Genomic DNA, 22,281 nt, shown 5'->3' with positions numbered 1-22,281 from the left:
AGCATAAGGTTAGGTCTTCCACCCTTGTTTTGTACCGTGGTACCTCTGGTTGTGAACGGGATCCATTCTGGAGCCCCGTTCGCAACCTGAAAGGAACGCAACCCGCATCTGCGTATGCGTGGGTCACGATTTGCCGCTTCTGTGCATGCACGTAATGTCATTTTGCGCATCTGGCATGCATGCGAGGCGAAACCCTGAAGTAACCCTTTCCGGTACTTCCGGGTTGCCACAGGACACAACCTGAAAACACGTAACCTGAACCGAACGTAACAAGAGGTATGACTGCACTGCATTCGGTGGTTGACAATTGAATGATCCCAATGACAATTATCATGACAAATCTGGAAGACGGATTCTTCACATATTGGTGTCTTCTTACTTCTTTTCCTCTTTCTGCCTAGGCTGGAATGATCAAAGTGGGTGAAGATGAATATTTCATTGAGCCGTTGGAGAAAGGGAAACAAATGGATGAAGAGAGAGGGAGGAGTCACATGGTCTATAGGAGGTCGGCCATTGCACAAGATCCAGGAGACATACTCCCTGACATCCTCAGTGAAGGTATTTCTTATGTCTATGCTTACTTGAACTCGCTGACTGCATTGGGGCTGATCACAAAAGGCTAGCATTCCCGTTGCCTCACATGCTTCCACTCTCCATCCCCGAAGGATATGGAAGCTTTCGTTTTCCAGTTTTGATTAACCAGAGTTTAGCATTCCATCAGAACTTTAAATTGTGGTTAATCTTAAGTATATTGTGTTGAAGCAAGCCAGCTTCATAAAGCATTGTGTGAAACTGACATTTCCTATATTAACTACAGTTTAGGATTGTATCAGAACTCAGAACTGTGGCTAATCTTAGGTATATTTTGTTGAAGCAGGCCAGCTGTGTGAAATTGACTTATTTCGGACAAACCATAATTCAGATTAACCACAGTTTATCAGTGTTTGGGCAATGCCACAGCTTCTGGTTAATCAAATGTGGAAACACAATCTTATGAACAGCATTGTGAATTGTGCTTGGAAACATACTGGGAACCAGTGTAGATCTTTTAGGACCGGTGTTTTATGTTCCTGGCCGCCGCTCCCAGTCACCAGTCTAGCAGCCACATTCTGGATTAATGTAGCTTCTGCGTCACCTTCAAAGGGAGCCCCACATAGAGCGCATTGCAGGAGTCCAAGCGGGAGATAACCAGAGCATGTACCACTCTGGCGAGACAGTGCGCAAGCAGGTAGAGTCTCAGTCAGCGTACCAGATGGAGCTGGGAAACACAAACAGTGTAGGCTAGTCTCATTCCTAACATCAAGGTTTAGTGCTATGTCTGTACATGGTCACTGTCACCATGAATATTTCTTTGTTTTATCTTTTTGCAGGGAGACAGGTGGATAGCTTTGAATAAGTAGGTCAAAAATTGAGGGTTTCTTATATTAACTGTGGAAATTTAATAAAAACAACATTGTAGAAGATCAGCAGTGTGGATTTTAATTTGGTTGTTGTTGATTGGATTCTTTTTTGCAGATCCTGAGCCCTGATTTGATTAAAAACCTAAAATACTCTTTTGGGACTGGATTTACACAGTGATACAAACTACTTGTTGAGTTTGGTTCAAGTAGGATTGAGTTGCATGCGACTGTCGAAGGTGATGCTGAATAAATTGTGTGCACTGAAAACTTTGGACAAATTCAGTGTTGGGCTATGATACTGACATTTAACGAGAAAGGAAATGATGTGTTAAACTCAAGGATGATAGCTTCATCTGCTAAATGGAGCTTCCATGTTTAAGCAATAGTGCGTTGCGGAATACCAGTTGCTGGTGGACTTCTGTGGAGAAGAGCTGTCACCTCCAAACCCTGCTTTGGGGCTTTTTGTGATGTTCTTTTGCAGTGGCAGACTATGTGGTAGACACAGGTGGTGGGAGTTGTGTCCAACAACACTGAGGATAATGGAAGCTGTGTGCTCTCCAGAAGTCAATGGACTACAACTCCCATCATCTCTGACCATTGGCCATGCTGGCTGGGGCTGATGTGAGTTCAGCAACATCTCGAAGGCTCTAACTTGGCTACCCCTGTTGGTTGGGGAGGGTTTTTTGATAGCAGTGATGGGGATAGATAATGTGATACCAGCTATGCACTGAACCACCGCGGGTGTAAATTTATATGTAATTTTAGACTCTGGACTTAATGTTCTTAGGTGGGGGACATCTTTGGATGGTAATATCTTGCTTACTTCAAATGGTGTTATGCCCCCTCCTTAACTCGCTTACTAAAAATTGAGGCAAGCCAACTATGCTGAGTTTGGGGGCCCTACTACTGATTCTACCAAGGGGGGACCTGGGCCTGGCTTGACTATGGTCAATTGTCCCATGAGAATCCAGTGTGTAGGATGAAGGGCCTGAGAAAGAGCAAAAGACACATCTCATATGTGTGTCCCAGAGATTACCAATGTGGTCACCACTGTGATGCCTGTGGGTGCAGTGGAAGACTTGGGGTCTTTCCCTGGTGCCCGTAACATCTCTTACCTGCCCAACACTGCCACCGCAGTCAGGAGGTGTTGAGGGCACTTCCTTCCGTCCCATGAAAAGTACACGAAGGAGGAAGTTGGGAAAGTGATGCTCTTTCTCATGTTCTCTTTTACCTCCATGCAGTTTTCCAAGCTCTGATTAATGCTTTTACCCAGATCCCACAGGAAAGCAGAATGTGAGCATATACAGTCTCTTGGGAAGAGGGCTTATACAGGAGGCAGGATGAAGTACGGAGAGCAGTTGGTGGCCATGGCGCTCACTCAAATTTCAAAAAATGTGTCCACCGGCTGAAAAAGTTTGGCAATACCTGAAGTACAGTGGACACTCGGGTTGCGAACGTGATCCGTGCAGGATGCACGTTCGCAACCCACAGCACATCTGCACATGTGCGGGTTGCGATTTCGTCTTCTGCGATTGCGCAAAGCGTGATTTAGCGCTTCTGTGCATGCGTGACCGCCAAAACCTGGAAGTAACCCATTCTGGTACTTCCAGGTTTCGGTGGTCTGTAACCCAAAAAAACACAACCTGAAGCGGCTGTAATCCGAGGTATGACTATACTCTTTGCAAGCACAGAGACCCATTCAGCTTCTTTCACTCACCGACTTTTCTTAATGCCCTATATTTCATTTCCATTTCCACTTACAGATAAACTAGGGGATAAAACTGAGATTTTAACATTATTTACTGTCTGAGCACATCACTCTTTTGGAGTAATTGTTTTGTCTGGATATGTCTGCAGGCAAGCGGAATGTGGTTGACCCACCTTAAAACAATTATTGTCCAGACTATTCAGCAATATCTTTTTCCCCTCCCTCTTTTAAAAAATTATATAGATGCTTGAGAAGCCAAGCGGTTCGTAAACAAACAATGAATTCTCTCAAAGATGGTTGGAAGCTCTCAAGAGTGCATTCCAATGGATGTAAAGAATATAACAAATGATTCTCTTTTATATTTAATTACTCCCTAGGTTACTAATGTGGCTCCATTGTATAGATGTGTTGGATACTGAAACAATATTATTATTAATATATTAATAGAAATATTATGTGGCTCATTTTCAGGGCACCTTAGCATTTATTTGGAATTTTGGTGGATGTGGTGCTTGGAGCTTATTTTATTGTTGCAAAGTAGTCAAGCATGGTGTGCACCTTTTTCTTTCGATTAAGTCTTTCTTCAGCACTTTGCAGCCTCCCTGGCTGCCTACATTTTCTGAACGGGAATCTCCTACCCCAGTGGGAGAAGTTAACCACATGAGGCTTTCTCCTGGCCTTCACTGATGTATGGGCATCCACTTTTGAGGCTTTAAAAGAGGATTAGACAAATTCATGGAGGGTAAGGCTATTAGCCACAATGGCTATGCTTTTCCTCCACTGTCAGAGGAAAACCATTTTCCTGGATACCAGGAATTTCATGGGTAGAGTGTCGTCACGGTCCTGCCTTTGGTCTTCCCATAAGGCAGCGGTTCTCAACCTGTGGGTAAGCGAATGTTGTTGCACTACAACTCCCATCATCCCTGAGCTTTGGCCTTGCTAGCTAGGGGTGATGGGAGTTGTAGTTCAACAACATCTGGGGACCCACAGGTTGATCCATAAGGCATCCGGTTGGTCAATGTGAGAACAGGATGCAAGACTTGGTGGACCTTTGACTTGATCCAACAAGGTTCTTCTTATGTTCCTAAGGCAGAAGGGACCCGTTTTTCCACTTAGGAGCCAGCAACTCTGCTTTAACATACTCTCCAACATTTCTCCAATGACAATAGGGATGTTTTATTCAATAATAATAATAATAATAATAATAATACCCCACCCATCTGACTGGGTTGCCCTAGCCACTCTCGGCAGCTTCAAACATATATAAAAACATAATAAAACATTTTTTAAAAACCTTCCCTATACAGGACTGCCTTCAGATGTCTTCTAAAGGTTGTATACAGTAGTTATTTATCTCTTTGGCTCGGGGGGGGGGGGCCTTTGGCCACCTCATGAGAAGAGAAGACTCCCTGGAAAAGACCCTGATGTTGGGAAAGATGGAGGGCACAAGGAGAAGGGGACAACAGAGGACGAGATGGTTGGACAGTGTTCTCGAAGCTACCAACATGAGTTTGACCAAACTGTGGGAGGCAGTGGAAGACAGGAGTGCCTGGCGTGCTCTGGTCCATGGGGTCATGAACAGTTGGACCCGACTAAACGACTAAACAACAACAATTATACTCTCCAACATTTCTCCAATGAAAATAGGGATGCCCTATGGAAAAGTGGGATATTCTGGGATCAAATCAGAAACCGGGACGGCGTCTGTAAATCCGAGACTGTCCCTGTAAAATAGGGACACTTGGAGGGTCTGCTTTGAGTAACAGTAGACCTCTTTTGCTTTAGGGCAATTGAATACATGTACAGTTCTGAGAGCCACCTGCCCAAGACCACTGGGCTTTTACAAATCAAAGACACTTCCATGGCTCTTAGGACTGAAACTTCTCTTTCCTCCCTCCCTCCTGGTCATTAGACACTTAACTTACATTGGGCCCTTGAGGAGTCTGGAGGACAAATCCAGTCTAAGAAGATTGTTATTTATAAAGGTGGAGTGCTGTGCGATTGGCTTAGCTCTGGGTTGCCGCAACGGGCATTGTAATTAAGAAAGCCAAGTCACCTGAGGGAGAGTGTGTGGGAGGCATCTTGCCAATCCATTTGCAGACCTGAAGGTTGATTACATCCAGCAGATGTGGGCTTCCCACCTCATTCTTATCATTGCCAAGAACAGATTGAGCACACTTCGGAATTTTAATGCTGATTAAGGTGGAGTTGGGGAGGGCTGGAGATTGTAACCAGGGTGGACTTGGGGGGATGACATTCACTTAAGTCCTCCTCAGCCAAGCCCCATTAAAACTAATGAATCTAGCTTATTCTCTTCAGTTAAGTTCAGTGGGTCTACTCTCAGTAGGACTAGCGGGGAATACCACTCTTAGTGCTGCAGCAATACTGATTGCTTCAAATAGCTCTGAGTCACCTGGATCCTTTACATCAGAGTTTCCCAAACTTGGGTCTCCACTTCCCATCATCCCTGACCACTAGTGCTGCTAGCAAGGGATGATGGGAGTTGTAGTCCAAAACCAGCTGGAGACCCGAGTTTGGGAAATCCTGCTTTATATTTTGCAAGGAAAAGCAGCTGTGTGGATTGTTGTGTGTTCAACTAATGCAAGCTTGTTTGTTTTTAATTAGGCATGGTGTTATTTACTTTTGGAGGGCCCAAGGGCCACATTTGCTGTTACACAACCCTCCAGGGGCCACTTGCTAGGGAAGAGTGTGGCCAAAGCAAAAGTGGGCATAGTCAGAGTTTGCTTGCAGATAAAGAGAGAGAGAAACAGAGAGACAAAAGCAGACAGATACACATTTTCTCTCTCTGTTTCTCTCTCTCTCTCTCTCTCTCTCTCTCACACACACACACACACACACATGCAGAGAGAGAGAGAGAGAGAGAGAGAGAGAGAGAGAATAGACAGGCAGTAAAACACACACACACACACACACACACACACACACACACACACACAATGACTTGAAACCCCACCAACCCACTCTTCTCTTAATCCATGGCTCTGCTGAAGACTTTTCCCCTCTCAGCTCAGCACCAAAGTGGAGCAGAACAGCCCTCTGCTTACTATGCAAAGCTGTGGATTACTACAGCAATCAAATCTCCACCGAAAGCCACTTCAAACATCAAACAGAAATGTACGGTATCGACAAGGCAGCTCAACACCATAGCAGATCAACTCCGAAGCCATTTACAGCTGCCTACCTCAGGCCAGCCCCCTCCAAAAGACTAGTCAAAAATGTGTTTCGTTGAGAAATGAATAATGATGGTGCCAGACAGAGCCATAGCTGTCAACCTTCCCTTTTTTGTGGGAAATTCCCTTATTCCAGCACCGTTTCCTGCTGCTTCCCGCTGCTATCCCAGATTGTTAGATATCCCGTAGACAGGTGAGGCTCCCTTATTTTCAAATCTGAAAGCTGACAGCTATGGACATAGCTGGCCCTGAGATCTTTGGATGAAGGGCGGAATATAGGGCTGCTATCAAGGGCTTTCCCAGACATGTCCGGGAATCGGACTGACGAAACGGCATCCGGCCAGATTTTTGCCGAATTGGCAAAATGTCCAGGAAAAACCTTGGGGAAGAGATATTTAAATATGATTTTAAATGTCCAGGAAAACCTTGCTAAAATTATTTAAATATGTTGTTTTTTTAAAAAAAAATTGATTAGAAAATAAAAAAGCTCCCAAACAGCCTCAACCGATATCATGTTTCTCAAAACAATAAGAGTGCATGATTCAAATGACTCCAGCGGTTTTCTTTTCTGGAGGAAGCCGCAGCAGCAGGAGCATCCCTTCCTCCAGTGTGCAGACACGGCCTTGGCGAGGCAAATGCTGGCTGTTGTCCCTCATCATCTCTCCAGCGCCTGCTAAGGAGAAGTTTCCAAGCGGACTTCACGGCCAGCAGCAAAGGCTGGGAGGGCCCTGCAGGACGGCTGGGAGCACCCTTCCAGCAGCCACCGCCTCCCCTCCCAGCTCTAGTGTGCATAGCACCGGAGCCCCCCCCCCCTCCATAATCACCAACATAGAATTCCTTGCACGTTGCTATAGAGAGAGGTGGGTCTCTGTGTAGCTGGGGGGGCAGCAACCCCCTCCACTAACTGTGTCTCGCCAGGCCAAGCCTCCTCTTTCCACTGGTGGAGGAAGGGGGGTGCGGTGGGTGCAGTGGATGTGGTCCACTCCGGGTGTCATCCCCAGGGCCTTGCAGAGCCAGGCGGAGGCCCGGGCCAGGTAGATAATGTGCCCCCCCTTTTTTTACCCTGGGGATAACTGAAGTCTTATAAATAAGTAAGTATATAAATAATTTTCACAAAAGTTATGCTGACAAATAATTTTATTTCAAGGCTTGAACGGTATCTGCATATAAAGACAAAATGGAAAATATAGATATACAATAGTGCTTTTTAAAAATACATAACGTGGGGCACGGGTGGCGCTGTGGGTTAAACCACAGATAATAATAATAATAATAATTTATTATTTGTACCCCGCCCATCTGGCTGGGTTTCCCCAGCCACTCTGGGCGGCTTCCACAGAGACCAAAAATACAATAAACATACACAGAGCCTAGGACTTGCCGATCAGAAGGTTGGCGGTTCGAATCCCCACGACAGGGTGAGCTCCCGTTCCTTGGTCCTTGCTCCTGCCAACCTAGCAGTTCGAAAGCACGTCAAAGTGCAAGTAGATAAATAGGTACCGCTCCAGCGGGAAGGTAAACGGTGTTTCCGTGCTCTGCTGTGGTTCGCCAGAAGCGGCTTAGTCATGCTGGCCACATGACCCGGAAGCTGTATGCCGGCTCCCTCAGCCAATAAAGCGAGATGAGCGCCACAGAGTCAGCCATGACTGGACCTAATGGTCAGGGGTCCCTTTACCTTTACCTTCTATTCCATCATCAGCATCATCATCACCACCACCACCAATACGCTGCCCATCTGATTGGGTTGCCCCAGCCACTCTGGGCAGTTTTCAACATATATAAAAACATAATGAAACATTAAACATAAAAAACCTTTCCTATACACAGCTGCTTTCAGGTGACTTCTAAAAGGTGTTAGTTACTTATCTCCTTGGCTCGGGGGTTGCATAGCTCCATACCCTCCAATATTTCTGCAATGAAAATAGGGATGTCATAAGGAAAAGTGAGATCTGGACCATAAAGAAGGCTGATTGCCAAAGCATTGATGCTTTTGAATTATGGTGCTGGAAGGGACTCTGGAGAGTCCCATGAACTGCAAGAAGAGCAAACCGATCCATTCTTAAGGAAATCAGCCCTGAGTGCTCACTGGAAGGACAGATCCTGAAGCTGAGGCTCCAATATTTTGGCCACCTCATGAGAAGAAAAGATTCCCTGGAAAAGACCCTGATGTTGGGAAAGATTGAGGGCACAAGGAGAAGGGCATGACAGAGGATGAGATCGTTGGACAGGGTTCTCGAAGCTACCAGCATGAGTTTGACCAAACTGCGGGAGGCAGTGGAAGACAGGAGTGCCTGGTGTGCTCTGGTCCATGGGGTCACAAAGAATCAGACATGACTAAATCATTAAACAAAGGAAAAGTGGGACATTCTGGGATCAAATCAGAAACTGGGATGGCTTCTGTGAATCTGGGATTGTCCCTGGAAAATAGGGATATGCTTGGAGGGTCTGTGCAGGTGGCCCCTGATCTAAAAGGAATAATAAGACTGTAAGCCCTCCAGAGAAAGAGGTAATGTTGGTACCACTGTAAGCACACAGTAGCTTTCACTGGAAAGATCCCCTGGGCCAGACCAGGGCTAGAAAGCCAGGCAAGTTCATTCTGGCAAGGGAGAACGGAGGAGAGCACAGCGTCTGAAGCAAAACGGCCTCTCCGCATGCCTGCCTGACGCCGCACGTAAGGGAACAAGAGTCCTCGAGGGAAATTTCCTTCCCTGCAGGCTGGGAGCCAGAGCCAAAAGTACTGGGCAGCCCTGTTTCATAAATAAATAGGGAAGTGTTCCAAACAAACAGGGGTAGTGAGTCATAAGCAGGGAGCATATCTGTGGCAGGCCAAGTTCTCCGTGAGAGGAGAATTGCTGAGAATGTGTACGACTCTTGCTCTCTCCTGTGGGCACATCGAAGCATTCTGCTTTGCAAAGAGATTTTCCAGGTCTGTTGAACCTGGACACACAAACCGACCGGCAAACAAAACCGGGGTCCAAGAAGGGAGTGCCTGCCTTAAATCAGAGCAGAGAGCCTCTCAAAGGTCACACTGGGCTACCTTGTTCTTGGAAGTTGCGGAAAGTATTTGCCTAGAAAGTGCAATGCGAGGGATGGGGCGGTTTCAGCCAACATAGCTAGGCTGTGCTCTCGATTTCCTTCAGCATCCATTTAGCTTCAGCAAATAAGAATGCAAAGTTAGTACTCCACTTTTTTAAAAAGAAAATTGTTAGGGTTTTGGAAGAGGAACACAGTATAATTGTGTGGCTTTCTTGCCTTTGCATGCTCCTTTTGCTAAACACTCATTTACCCAAACACATGTGGGCTTAGGATGGAGAGTGGTCCACGGGGGACTGCCCTGTTCTGGTGTTGCAGAGGCACCTACAGGGCAAGGACTACAGGTAGACTGAGGTCTTTTGAGCCTCTGTCTCTGGTCTGCCTTTCCTAGACTGCAACCCCTTTTTTGAGAATTATGGTACTTAATGGGACAACCCTCTAGGGTGATGGAGTTTCATTGGTCCCAATGTAATTTAGCCTTCTGTTTTTGCAATTCTCTGAATGTTGTGGTAGTTTTCAGCTCAAAAACGTACCAAAATTGCACATTAAAAAAGGTGTATTTTAGGGCAAGAATATTTTTTTAGAAATGCGTACACTGAGATACATATTCGAACTTATTCTGTTTTGTGACCATTGAAGAATGATTTTTTGAAGGGATAGTTTTTAAAAGTATTTCAGAGAATAACACTTAAGTGGGATGGCACAGAAATATGAACACATGGGAAACTGACATGTATCTGTATTAAAAAATCAGAAACCTAAATAATTCAACTGTAGTGTATGTACACACACACACACACACCCATCCTCAGATCACTGGAATATTTGGGACTTTGCTCTTTCCAAGGCAGAGTGATTTGTGGGCAGAAGCTAATCTGGTGCCAGAAAGAAGAGGCTTCGTTTCCACAAGCTGGGTAGTATTTTGCGGTTTCTCACTTTAATTTTTCCACATGCAAATATTTGCATACAGCAGAAGGCATCCAAAAGCAGGCTTTGTGTCGCCAGTGAAGATGACAGGATCACTAAAGCAGTTGACTGCATATTTCCCTTCCCTGCAAGGACTGGAACTTTGTCAAAGTGCGGGATTTAAAAATAATAATAGTAATCATTTAATTTCAGCTGAGGTTTGCATTTCTTCTTCTTATAGCTACAGAAGGGTTTAAGAAATTCTGTGCTTCTTTGAGTCACTGTATTGGAATAAGGAGAGGAGAATAGCTGGCTGCAACCTTTTTGAAAGTCTTTCTTGTGATATTCCATTCTTATTCAAGCCTGTATTGTTACATAACCACCCCATTCTCTGAGTGGTGCGAGATTCCGGGGGTCCAGACATTTATCCTGTGTTCATGTTTGCTTTGGAAATGAGGTGCAGCAGAGACTGTGGTGTCTTTATGCTATATGGTTTATTTTCACACATATACCTAACCCCTTTGATGGAGGGGATACCCAGAATCACACTTCAAGAGGGTCCCATTTCTCCCATTGCTACAGCTTCCGATTCAAACAGGCACCACACTTTGTGCTTTAGCCTCTCTCAGCAGTTTGCTGCATTGAACAAACTGACACCATTCTCCCTCAGTCATGCCACAGCAAACTGAAACCCCAAAACTTCCTCCTAACAAAAACCAGGAAGTGACCTATCCAGACAACAGAACAACTCTTCTTGTCTCCTGGGTGACACCGACGCCATTAGGCAGTTGAATGCGCATGTATACTCTGTCTGTTTCTCTCCCATCTACTGACCCCCTCTGTGCGGCCCTGGGTTCTGGCAACCCACGCTACACCACTGGCTTCACCCATCTGCTGAATGGCAGAGTCTCTGCTGTATTGATGGCCCATCTCCGTGCCTTTGTTCTCTGTTAATGGCCTATCTCTCAGGTGATCTCCTGACACGGGAAGCTGAATCCAGATGTTAAGAGTCTGATTTCCAGTCTAATTCTCCAAACATTAAATTCTAACACATACTAAATCCAGGAATTATGGGTGCCTTGCAGCTATGAACGCACAGAATCATAGAATCGTAGAGTTGGAAGGAACCCTAAGGGTTATCTAGCCCAGCCCCTTTGCAATGCAGGAATCTTTTTCCCCACTGAGGGATTGAACCCACAACCCTGAGATTAAGAGTCTCATGCAAGGTAGCCTTACCTACTTACACACCCACTAGTCCTGCCTCCCCTGCATTTGACAGACACCTCAAGCTGCTTTCTGTGCATATGATATCATAGATCTGTAGAGTTGGAAGGGACCCTGAGGGTCATCTAGTCCAATCCCTTGTCCCTGGGTGGGCTTGAACTTTCTGGTTAACAGCCAGATGCACTTATATACCATGTCTAACCACTGGTCCATCTATCTCAGTATTGTCAATACTAATTGGCAGCAGCTCTCCAGGGTTTCAGGAAGGAGGCGTCTCTCCCACTACTACCTGACCATTGGTGGGGATTGAACCTTCTGCATGCAAAGCAGGTGGTCTACCACTGAGCTATGGCATTTATGCAGATAGAGCTCCTCCTCAAAAGAGGGATATTGGGTTAATCAGGATCCCCTTTCAGGTGGATTAAGCTCTATGCACCAGGGTCTCATTTTCACCAAGCATGCGGCCTGCAGTAGGTATGTTTTGTCAATGTGGGATGGGAATAGACTGTGTGACCTTGCAACTCCCCAATATGCATAAGGGGTGTTCCTACCACTGGATGCTGCTCAGTTTTAGAGCATCTTCTTCCCATGTGGAAGATCCCAGGTTCAGTCCCCAGCATCTCCAGGGAGGGCTGGATCAGAACCTTGTCTGAAACCCTATAGAGGCAATATGGAGCTAGATGGGCCAATGGTTTGGCCCAGATTAAGGCAGTTTCTAGTGTTCAGTGTTCCAAAGTCCAATGTGGGGACACTATGGGGGAATACGAATTAGAATCTGGAAATTCCTCTGTGAAACCCTGGAGAGTTACTGACAATTCTGAATGATATGGAGCAATAGGTCTGACTCAATATAAGGCGGCTTCCCAGTTCCTATTTGAGCATCTCACTTTTCATCTCCTACTCACATATCCTTTGGGTGGAAGCCATGCAGATACTTCCTTTCCCTGTAATCTTTCCTGCATGTATTCCTCTGTGGGAATTGATTTCCTGCCTAGTCCACAATCGAAGTCAGCTGTCTCCAGGAATTATTTCATCAGAGGTCCCCATCATCGCGACCCCCTGTCTGTATGCCCATGTGCAGGGGAGATGTTCCTCTCGAGTGTGATATCACAGCACCCGGTAATCAAAGGCCCTGCGAAATGTCCCAGAAATGACTCATGTGAGAACATGATGTGCATTGGGGGAATGGTTCCCAGAGGACTCCAGTTCTGCCGTGCATGCTGTCAAAAGCTTGTCGATGTGCGTCAATTCTACCAGAGTGCATCAGCCAGATCTCAGACCGTGACCCACCTCTCTCCGTCTCTCTCTTTCTCTCTGCTGAAAGAGCTCTTGTTATCAAGGATTTCTTGTTGCCTAATTTTCAAGTATTTAAAGTATGTGAGTATGCACATGTTTGTGTTATGTGCTACTTCTCCCGAGAAAGCACCCAGAAGGCTTAGTGATGCAATCTTGGTTGGAAGAGGAAGTGCTCATTGCGTCTTTCCAGAGATAAAAGATATCAGTCTCCTTTTGTTTATAGTGGTGTTGATTTGTGTTGCTTTTCTCAGAGGGGTAAGCAGTGGCCACATTCACACCATACATTTAAAGCACTTTTGAACACTCATGGCCCTCCCCCAGAGCAGTGGCTTTCAACCAGGGTGCAGTGGCATGGAATGATGAACCGGGGTGCTGTGGGCAACACTGGCCTCTGTCCCTCTTTCCTTCCCTCCCTCCTCTCTGCCTCCCAAAGGCTTGCACAGCTGTTCATTGAAGCAGCCCTGGCTAAGAGCTCTGCAGGCAAAGCCACTTCTGAACTGGGAGAAGGTGGAGTTGCAGGCTTTACGCCCTCTCCACGTGCGTGGGGGCTGGCTCTCAGCCTCTGCGCAATTGAGGGAATCCCCGGGCGTGTCATCCCCTGGCCAGCCAATCGGCTGGCCTAGGGGCCATGGCTTGTGCTATATTACACTGGCACAGCCGGGGATCTCCCTCTTTTGCTGCCTCAGCTCATCGGGTTTCCCACCCTCCTGCCCCTTAGGTTTTTCCTTTGACCTTGCTATGGACCTCGGTTGGTCACCATTAAGGGGCCTGGTAGGAATTTTTTCCACTTGGCAAATTGGCACCAGCCACTTGGTTTTTCACCTACCTCGTAGCAAATCGTCACAACTTCCTTGGCATTGGCAGTTAGGCATTGGTAGGGTATTGTTATGTAGATGGAAGAGGGGAGGTAGCGCCATCACCTGCCCCGCATATCGAAGGGTAGTCCGGTAAAGGATTCCGGGGGGCGTGGCCCTGTCCGAAGCCCATGGAGGTGATGTCCTAAGGCACACCCCCAATCAGTGACCCCGGGGGAGTTCCTAGTTGATGTGCATCAGCAGGACTCCCCCTACTGGTGGTTAACCCTTCCCGGACTTCAAGCAAACAGGCTGAAGCTCAATAGTCGGTTAGGACCAATGCCTAAGCCAATACTGCTCATCACCTGTAACCAAAAAAGTTGTGGCCATTTTTAGCCCATTAACCTAAATAATTGTGTCATGTGTCTTTATTTCCACTGGGGGGGAGGTGGGAACTCGCCACGCAAATGCAGCCCTGGCTACAACCTCTCTTTGGGGCTGTGTGTGTGTGTGGGGGGGTGCAGCTCAGAGAGCAGGGACAGCAGCAGCAACTGCCCGGAGGACTCCCAAGGAGTGGAGAGAGGAAAGGAGGCTGAGGGAACACTCCACAAGGAAGGGTGTTTGAAAAAAGGGTGAGAGACTTCCAGCTTGGCAGGCAAGGAGTGACATAATGGGTTCCTGAGCCCCCACAGGGATGCTGCAGAAAGAGTGTACAGTGGTACCTCTGGTTACAAACGCTTCAGGTTACAAACACTCCGGGTTACAAACTCCGCTAACCCGGAAGTAGTACCTCAAGTTGAGAACTTTGCCCCAGGATGAGAACAGCACAGTGGAAGCGGCAGGCCCCATAGCGAAAGTGCGCCTCAGGTTAAGAATGGTTTCAGGTTCAGAACGGACCTCCAGAATGAATTGAGTTCATAACCCGAGGTACCACTGTAGTTGGTCCAGGAAGCCATGGATTCAAAAAGTTGGAAACCTCTGCCCCAAAGAATCCTGGGAAGGGTAGTTTGCTAAGGGCGCTGAGAGTTTTTAGGAGACTGCCTATTCCCGTCATGGCACTATGGTTCTCAGAGTGGTTTAACAATCAATCGCTAGCCCTTAACAAATTACAGCTCCCAGAATTCTCTGTGGGAAGCCATGATTGTTTACAGTGGTGTGGTCCTGCTTTAAATGGTGTGGTGTGGGTGTCTCCAGTTCTGTTGCTGCAAGAATAACAAATGCAAAGGTACCCCTGCCCGTACGGGCCAGTCGTGTCTGACTCTAGGGTTGCGTGCTCATCTCGCTCTATAGGCCGTGAGCCGGTGCCGTCCGAAGACACTTCCGGGTCACGTGGCCAGCGTGACAAAGCTGCATCTGGTGAGCCAGACCAGCGCAGCACACGGAAACGCCGTTTACCTTCCCGCTATAAAGCGGTACCTATTTATCTACTTGCACTTAAGAGTGCTTTCGAACTGCTAGGTGGGCAGGAGCTGGGACCAAACGACGGGAGCTCACCCCGCCGCGGGGATTCGAACCGCCGACCATACGATCAGCAAGTCCTAGGCACTGAGGTTTTACTCACAGCGCCACCCGCGTCCCTTAAAGACACTATATATATATATATATATATATATATATATATATATATATATATACTTGCTACCATCAGTCATTTATTACAATCACATAGAGTCATAGAATTGGAGAGTTGGAAGAGACCCAAGCTCTGTGCTGTTTCATTCATTGTGGGAGTAAAAGCTTGCTGGTTTCCCAACTTCCGCAATAACTCTGTTGAATTTAGGCTAATAATTACTGAAAGTAGCGTGATGGTCACTTGCAGAGTTTTGAGCTGTTTCCTTCCCCGCAGCACCGAGTGATCCTGTGCCCTTTCCCCACTGGGAAGGTTGACGCAGCAAAAGTTCAGCTGGTTTATTTTGCAGCTGATTTTGAGTGGCTTCCAAGTATGTCGCAGATTGGATCGCTTCCATGTCGCAGGGATTACGGGCATGACGAGCCCTCGGTGAAACAGTTTCGTTGACTAAGGTCAGCAAGAAATCAATTTCCCGCACTTGTGGCATTTCAGCTTCCTGTTCTTAGGAATGAATAAAAAGCAATCACCGGGGTGGTAAGAATCCCCCTTTGGTAGGGTATGTGGAACATAATGCAGTGCAAAGGCCTTAGAAATCAGCTGTAGACATTTTGCTATCCTTCAGCCCTTATTATATTTCAACTAAGAGTGCTGGAGAATTCCAGCAAAAATAGAAGAACTTGCAGGTGCAGGCTTATTCATCCCATGTCCAGAACAGAAATCAGTCCAGCAAACACAATTGGCATTTGCTGCCACCATTCAGTCCCCAAATGCTACATAATTTGGGTAGTTCTCTGCACCTCCATTTGCATTGTATTTTCTTTGCTGTGATGCTGGCTCCTCTGCCACCTAGCTGCCATTTTTATTTTAACCTGGCTTGCCAGAACCACACGTGAAAAGGATGTAGTAGACCACAAGCTTCACATGAGCCAACAGTGTGATGCAGCAGCAAAAAAAGGCGACTGCTATTCTAGGCTGCATCAATAGTGTCCAAATCAAGGGAAGTCATAAAAAGTAAAGTGACCCCTGACCATTAGGTCCAGTCGTGGCCGACTCTGGGGTTACGGTGCTCACCTCGCTTTATTGGCCGAGGGAGCCGACGTACAGCTTCTGGGTCATGTGGCCAGCATGACTATGCTGCTTCTGGCAAACCAGAGCAGTGCATGGAAATGCCGTTTACCTTCCTGCCGGAGTGGTACCTATTTATCTACTTGCATTTTGAGGTGCTTTCGAACTGCTAGGTTGGCAGGAGCAGGGACCGCCGAGCAACGGGAGCTCACCCCGTCGTGGGGATTCGAACCACCGACCTTCTGATCGGCAAGCCCTCGGCTCAGTGGTTTAGACCACAGCACCGCCTGTGTCCCTGCTGTACCGCTCTACTCTGCCTTGGTCAGGCCACACCCAGAGAACTGTGTCCAGTTTTGGGTACCAAAATTTGAGAAGGCTGTTGACATGCTGGAACATGTGCAGAGAAGGGCAACCAAGATGACCAAGGGTCTGGAAATCAAGCCTTATGAGGAATGGTTGTGGGAGCTGGTTATGTTTAGCTTGGACAAGAGGAGACTGAGAAGAGATATGATAGCCATCTTCAAATATCTCAAGGGCTGTCACATGGGAGATGCAGCAGTCTTGTTATCTCCTGCTCTGGAAGGGAGGACTTGAACCAATGGCTTCAAGTTACAAGAAAGGAGATGCCGATTGCACATCCATCAGAAAAGGATTTTCTGACAGTAAGAGCTGTTTGACAGTGGAACAAAGTCCCTCAGAAGGTCGTGGGCTCATCTTCCTTGGGGGTTGGCTGGCCATCAGTCAGGCATGCTTTAGCTGAGATTCCTGCATTGCAGGGGGTTTGGACTCAATGATCCTTGTGGTCTCAACCAATTCTCCAATACCATGAGTCTATGATTCACTAAAGGATGATCTCATAAAAACCCCTTGGGCCAGTTGCTGCCTCCCAGCCTAGCCTACCTCAAAGGGTTGTTGTGGGGATAAAATGGGGGGAGGGAGGAAAAACCATGGATACCACATTGAGCTCCTTAAGAGAAAAAGGTGGGATTTAAAAGCAACAAACAAAGGAATAAAAAATTCCCTTAACAAGCTACCACGAGCGAGACACACACACTTTGCCTCACTCCCCCCCCCCCCTCCAGACCTCTACTAGTTCCAGGGTGCTGACATGGTGTAATAACAAAGTGGGAGATGTGTTATTTACTCTTAGTTAAAAATGGCTTTTTAATAGGGAACAGAAGAGGGGAAGAATCCAATTGAAGGAGGCCAGCAATTGCTCCAAGGAACAATACTTGAAATTCCCAGGGAAACTCCTAATAAACTGATTGAATATGCTGGAATGAGTTCCATTAGACAAAGAGAAGTCATGGGAGGGAGCTGAAAATGGAGAGACCTCTTTTTGCTTCTTGTCAAGAACTGTGGACAAATTAAAATGCATTGTTTATGTTTGGTTATTTGTTTTAAATGTGAAGTGTGTCCAGCATTCTGGAAAACTATTACCACAAAAGGCATCTGGAATCCCTGTGCGTGTGTGAGAGTGTGCGTGCGTATGTTTGTGTATGTATATATCAAGAGAGATGACTTAGCCGTTACTCACTCCTCATTGCAAAAGTCATCCAGAGCATGTTGAAGCAGAAAATGCAAATGCAAAAAGGAAACCAAACAATAAAAGCAAACAAATAACAATCATACGAAATAAAAAAAATCTCTAAACTGGCAACCCCTGCTTGTAGGGAACACTTAATAATAATAATAATAATAATAATAATAATAATAATAATAATATATTATTTTTAACCTGCCCATCTAGCTGGGTTTCCCCAGCCACTCTGGGTGGCTTCCAACAAAGATTAATTAAAATGTCATGCATTAAAAACTTCCCTGAAGCCTTCAGATGTCTTTTAAATGTCAGGTAGTTGTTTATCTCTTTGACATCTGATGGGAGGGCGTTCCCCAGGGCGGGCGCCACTACCAAGAAGGCCCTCTGCCTGGTTCCCTGTAGCTTTGCTTCTCGCAGTGAGAGAACCGCCAGAAGGCCCTCGGTGCTGGACCTCAGCATTTGGGCAGAACTATGGGGGTGGAGAAGCTCCTTCAGGTATACTGGGCCGAGGCCATTTAGGGCTTTAAAGGTCAACACCAAAACTAAGAATTGTGCTCAGAAACATACTGGGAGCCAATGTAGGTCTTTCAAGACCGGTGTTATGTGGTCTCGGTGGCCACTCCCAGTCACCAGTCTAGCTGCCGCATTCTGGATTAGTTGTAGTTTCCGGGTCACCTTCATAGGTAGCCCCACGTAGAGCACATTGCAGTAGTCCAAGCAGGAGATAACTAGAGCATGCACCACTCTGGCGAGACAATCCACAGGCAGGTAGGGTCTCAGCCTGCGTACCAGGTGGAGCTGGTAAACAGCTGCCCTGGACACAGAATTGACCTGCGATTCCATGGACAGCTGTGAGTCCAAAATGACTCCCAGGCTGCCCACCTGGTCCTTCAGGGGCACAGTTACCCCATTCAGGACCAGGCCGTCCTCCACACTGACCTGCCTCCTGTCCTCCCAAAACAGGCTTGTCAGGATTCAACCTCAATCCATTAGCTGCCATCCATCCTCCCACCGCCTCCAGGCACTCACACAGAACCATCACTGCCTTCACTGGTTCTGATTAAGAACTTTAAGAACATAAGAAAAGCCGGCTGGACCAGGTCAATGACACATCTAGTCTGGCATCCTGTTCTCATAATAGCCACCTAGATGTCTGTGAGACACCCATGAGCAGGGGAGTTCTCTCTCCTCCTTTGGTTTCCAGCAACTGATATTTAGAAGCCTTACTGCAGTGTGCGCAAACCAACACATGTTCCTGCCCCTCCCACTTCCATATCCTCTAATCTTTCTCCAATGAAAATAGGGACATCCTCTATGGGACGTGGGTGGTGCTGTGGGTTAAACCACAGAGCCTAGGGCTTGGCAATCAGAAGGTTGGCGGTTCGAATCCCCGCGAAGGGGTGAGCTCCCATTGCTCGGTCCCTGCTCCTGCCAACCTAGCAGTTCGAAAACACGTCAAACTGCAAGTCAATAAATAGGTACCACTCTGGTGGGAAGGCAAACGGCGTTTCCGTGCACTGCTCTAGCTCGCCAGAAGCGGCTTAGTCATGCTGGCCACATGACCCGGAAGCTGTATGCCGGCTCCCTCGGCCAATAAAGCGAGATGAGCGCCGCAACCCCAGAGTCGGTCACGACTGGACCTAATGGTCAGGGGTCCCTTTACCTTTTTATATTATTATTATTATTATTATTATTATTATTATTATTATTATTCCCCACCCATCTGACTGTGTTACCCCAGCCACTCTGGGCAGCTTTAGACATAGATAAAAGTATAATAAAATATGAAACATTTTTTAAAAACTTTCCTATACAGGGCTGCCTTCAGCTGTCGTGGGGGTTGCATAATTCCATAGCCTCCAACATTTCTCCAATGGAAATAGGGATGTCCTTAGGAAAAGCGGGACATTCCAGGATCAAATCGTCAATCCAGGACTGTCCTTGGAAAATAGGAGCACTTGGAGAGTCTGCACTCCACCTAATTTTCAGTTCCCCAAACAATACATGGACACACACAGCCATGATTTCATTCCAGCCATAGCTACCTTCCTTACACCTTATGTCAGCTGTGATGTCAGGTGTGGACAGGTAAAGAAAGCAGGGTTCACAGGCACTGCCAACCATCCGATTATTGGTGCTTGCAAAGTGCTGTGCCTTTGGCCAATGCAGTTTGATTTCATACTGCGTGTGCAAAGGAAAATGGAAAAGAAACACACACACACACACAATTATCAAATAATGATTAAACCGATGCAGTGCAGAACCACACTGCATTATTCATCCACAGGTTCACGGGTTTTTGTGAGTGTGAGTTTTCCGTCAGTGCTGACATAGATGCAATCTGAGTAATGACCGCCCTGTGTTCAGCCATGATGAACACTGCTACGCACCTCTGAACATTCTCGCACTCCCACAATATGGCTTTGTGATTCCAGAAAGCTGCTCTGTTAATTAAAAACCAATTCCTTAATTGAGGGGATGAGATGAAAAGGCATTTCTCCCAGTTGCTATGGAGAGTGTGTTTAAAGACAGAAAACAAGGTTGCTTTTTTAACATTATTAATTTCTAACTCCAGATTTATCCTGGCATTCCAGTTTGACTTCAGAGCACACTCCTCTGCCCAGAAAATGTAGTAAATACAATAAGCAATAAAATGAACAGGAGGCGTCGTCTTTGTGGCAATCTGCTTTTTACAAAAATGCAGCCTGACAGAGAATTAATTTGTGCTAAAGAGCACATTTTGTTCATTTGCAGGCTCATCTGTTCTAGTGATTACTCCTTTCTCTCCCCTCTGCATTTTTTATCTAACTGACACAATCTTGCATTCAGTGTAGTACTAAGTAACCGTCCTGTCAGTACAAAGATTTATGCTTGAGCAACGGTACTCTCCCCATTTTCTACCCATGCCTTCCTCAAATCTGCCCCAGCGGAGTGGGGTAACTCCCAGGAAATATTTAGGGGGCGCTTGGGCAGAGGATGGGGGGAAGTCCCTTTTTGCCAGCATAAATTCATGCACTGACAGAATGGTTACTTAGCACTAGGTTGTATGCCAGCCAGGAGGGAAATCATTCTTAAAAACAACTGACACATTGTCTTAAATCATTGGTCTTCCATCTGTAAATGAGGAGGATACAGTTCATTATATAATATATCCCAAAATTTCTTTATTTTCCTGCAATTCCACCACATATGAATCATTGTACCCTTTGCCTCTCTACATCTCTATATATTATATAATCTATAACGAACTCAAAAAGATGTTTAAATTATCCTTTGTAAAAAAAAAAAAAAAGCCCAAAGCCTTTCTACTGGTTATAATTGGTACAGACATTCCTAAAAATATGAGGAAGGTCTTTATGTATGCAACAGTTGCAGCAAGAATTCTAACAGAAAAAAAAAGAAAGGAAAGGAAAGGAGAAACCACCCCAACTAAATTGGATTGGCAGGCAAAACTATTGGAATATACAGAATTAGCAAGAATGAGAGGAAGAATTAGAGACAATGCAGAACAAACTTTTGTTAGAGAGTGGGATATTTGCAGAAAATATCTTGAAGAGCGTTGTAAAAATGTGAATCCTCTGGCAGGCTTAGACTGACCCCTGTATGAACATAAAAAACTTTACTAAAATAAAACCTGGGAAAAGTTTGAAGAGATAATGAAAAGTGCGTCACACGAAAGGAAATTGGGACCCTTGACGGGGTGACAGTATGTCACAATGGAAGTTATGTTGTGAGAAATTAATTTATCCTTTGTAAATTGTAGTAGTCTTTGGTTCTTTTTGGTTGATTGTAATTTTTCTTTTTAAAATTAATAAAGCGGGGAGGGGGGGGGAGGATACAGAAATGGCTCATGTCCTCACCTAAACCTGAAATTCTGAACATACCAACTAGATAGAATGACTGGGAGTGCCTGCTGAGACCAAATAACATTGGTCCTATAGATCCACACTGGCTCCCAGTACATTTCTGAGCACAATCCAAAGTGTTGGTGCTGACCTTTAAAGCCCTAAAGAGCCTCAGCCCAGTATACCTGAAGGAGCATCTCCATCCCCATCGTTCTGCCCAGACACTGAGGTCCAGCTCCGAGGGCCTTCTGGCAGTTCCCTCACTGCGAGAAGGTAGGTTACAGGGAACCAGGCAGAGGGTCTTCTCGGTAGTGGCACCCACCCTGTGGAACACTCTCCTTTTCAGTTGTCAATGAAATAAAGAGCTACACAACTTTTAAAAGACCTCTGAAGGCAGCCCGGTATCGGGAAGATTTTAATGTTTGACATTTTGTTATTATTTTACTATTGCTGCCCAGAGTGGCTGAGGCAACCCAGTCAGATGGGTGGAGTATACTGTAAATATTATTATTATTATTATTATTATTATTATTATTATTATTATTATATCACTCTGAGAATTGCAGCTCTGGAAGAGCAATAGTGGCTTCTTAGCACCTCTCAGCATCCTTAGCAAACTACAGTTCCCATGATTCTTTGTGGGAAACCATGATTGTTAAAAATGGTATAATTGTTTCTTTAAATGTCTGGTGTGGGTAGGGCCTGTGGG

At 46.1% G+C, this 22,281-nt stretch overlaps 1 protein-coding gene across 1 annotated transcript in view; it reads left to right on the top strand.

The window, feature by feature from the left end:
• Positions 1-22,281, top strand: part of ADAMTS3 (ADAM metallopeptidase with thrombospondin type 1 motif 3) — a 138,147-nt gene that overhangs the window by 44,984 nt on the left and 70,882 nt on the right. The window contains exon 5 of the mRNA XM_083571019.1: positions 402-558. Coding sequence (XP_083427145.1) covers positions 402-558 — 157 coding nt within the window. The remainder of the gene's footprint in view (positions 1-401; positions 559-22,281) is intronic.

Source organism: Podarcis filfolensis (assembly GCF_964270895.1).
Source record: "Podarcis filfolensis genome assembly, chromosome: 9".
Taxonomy (NCBI): Eukaryota; Metazoa; Chordata; class Lepidosauria; order Squamata; family Lacertidae; genus Podarcis; species Podarcis filfolensis.
This window is presented reverse-complemented; position numbering and strand designations above follow the sequence as displayed.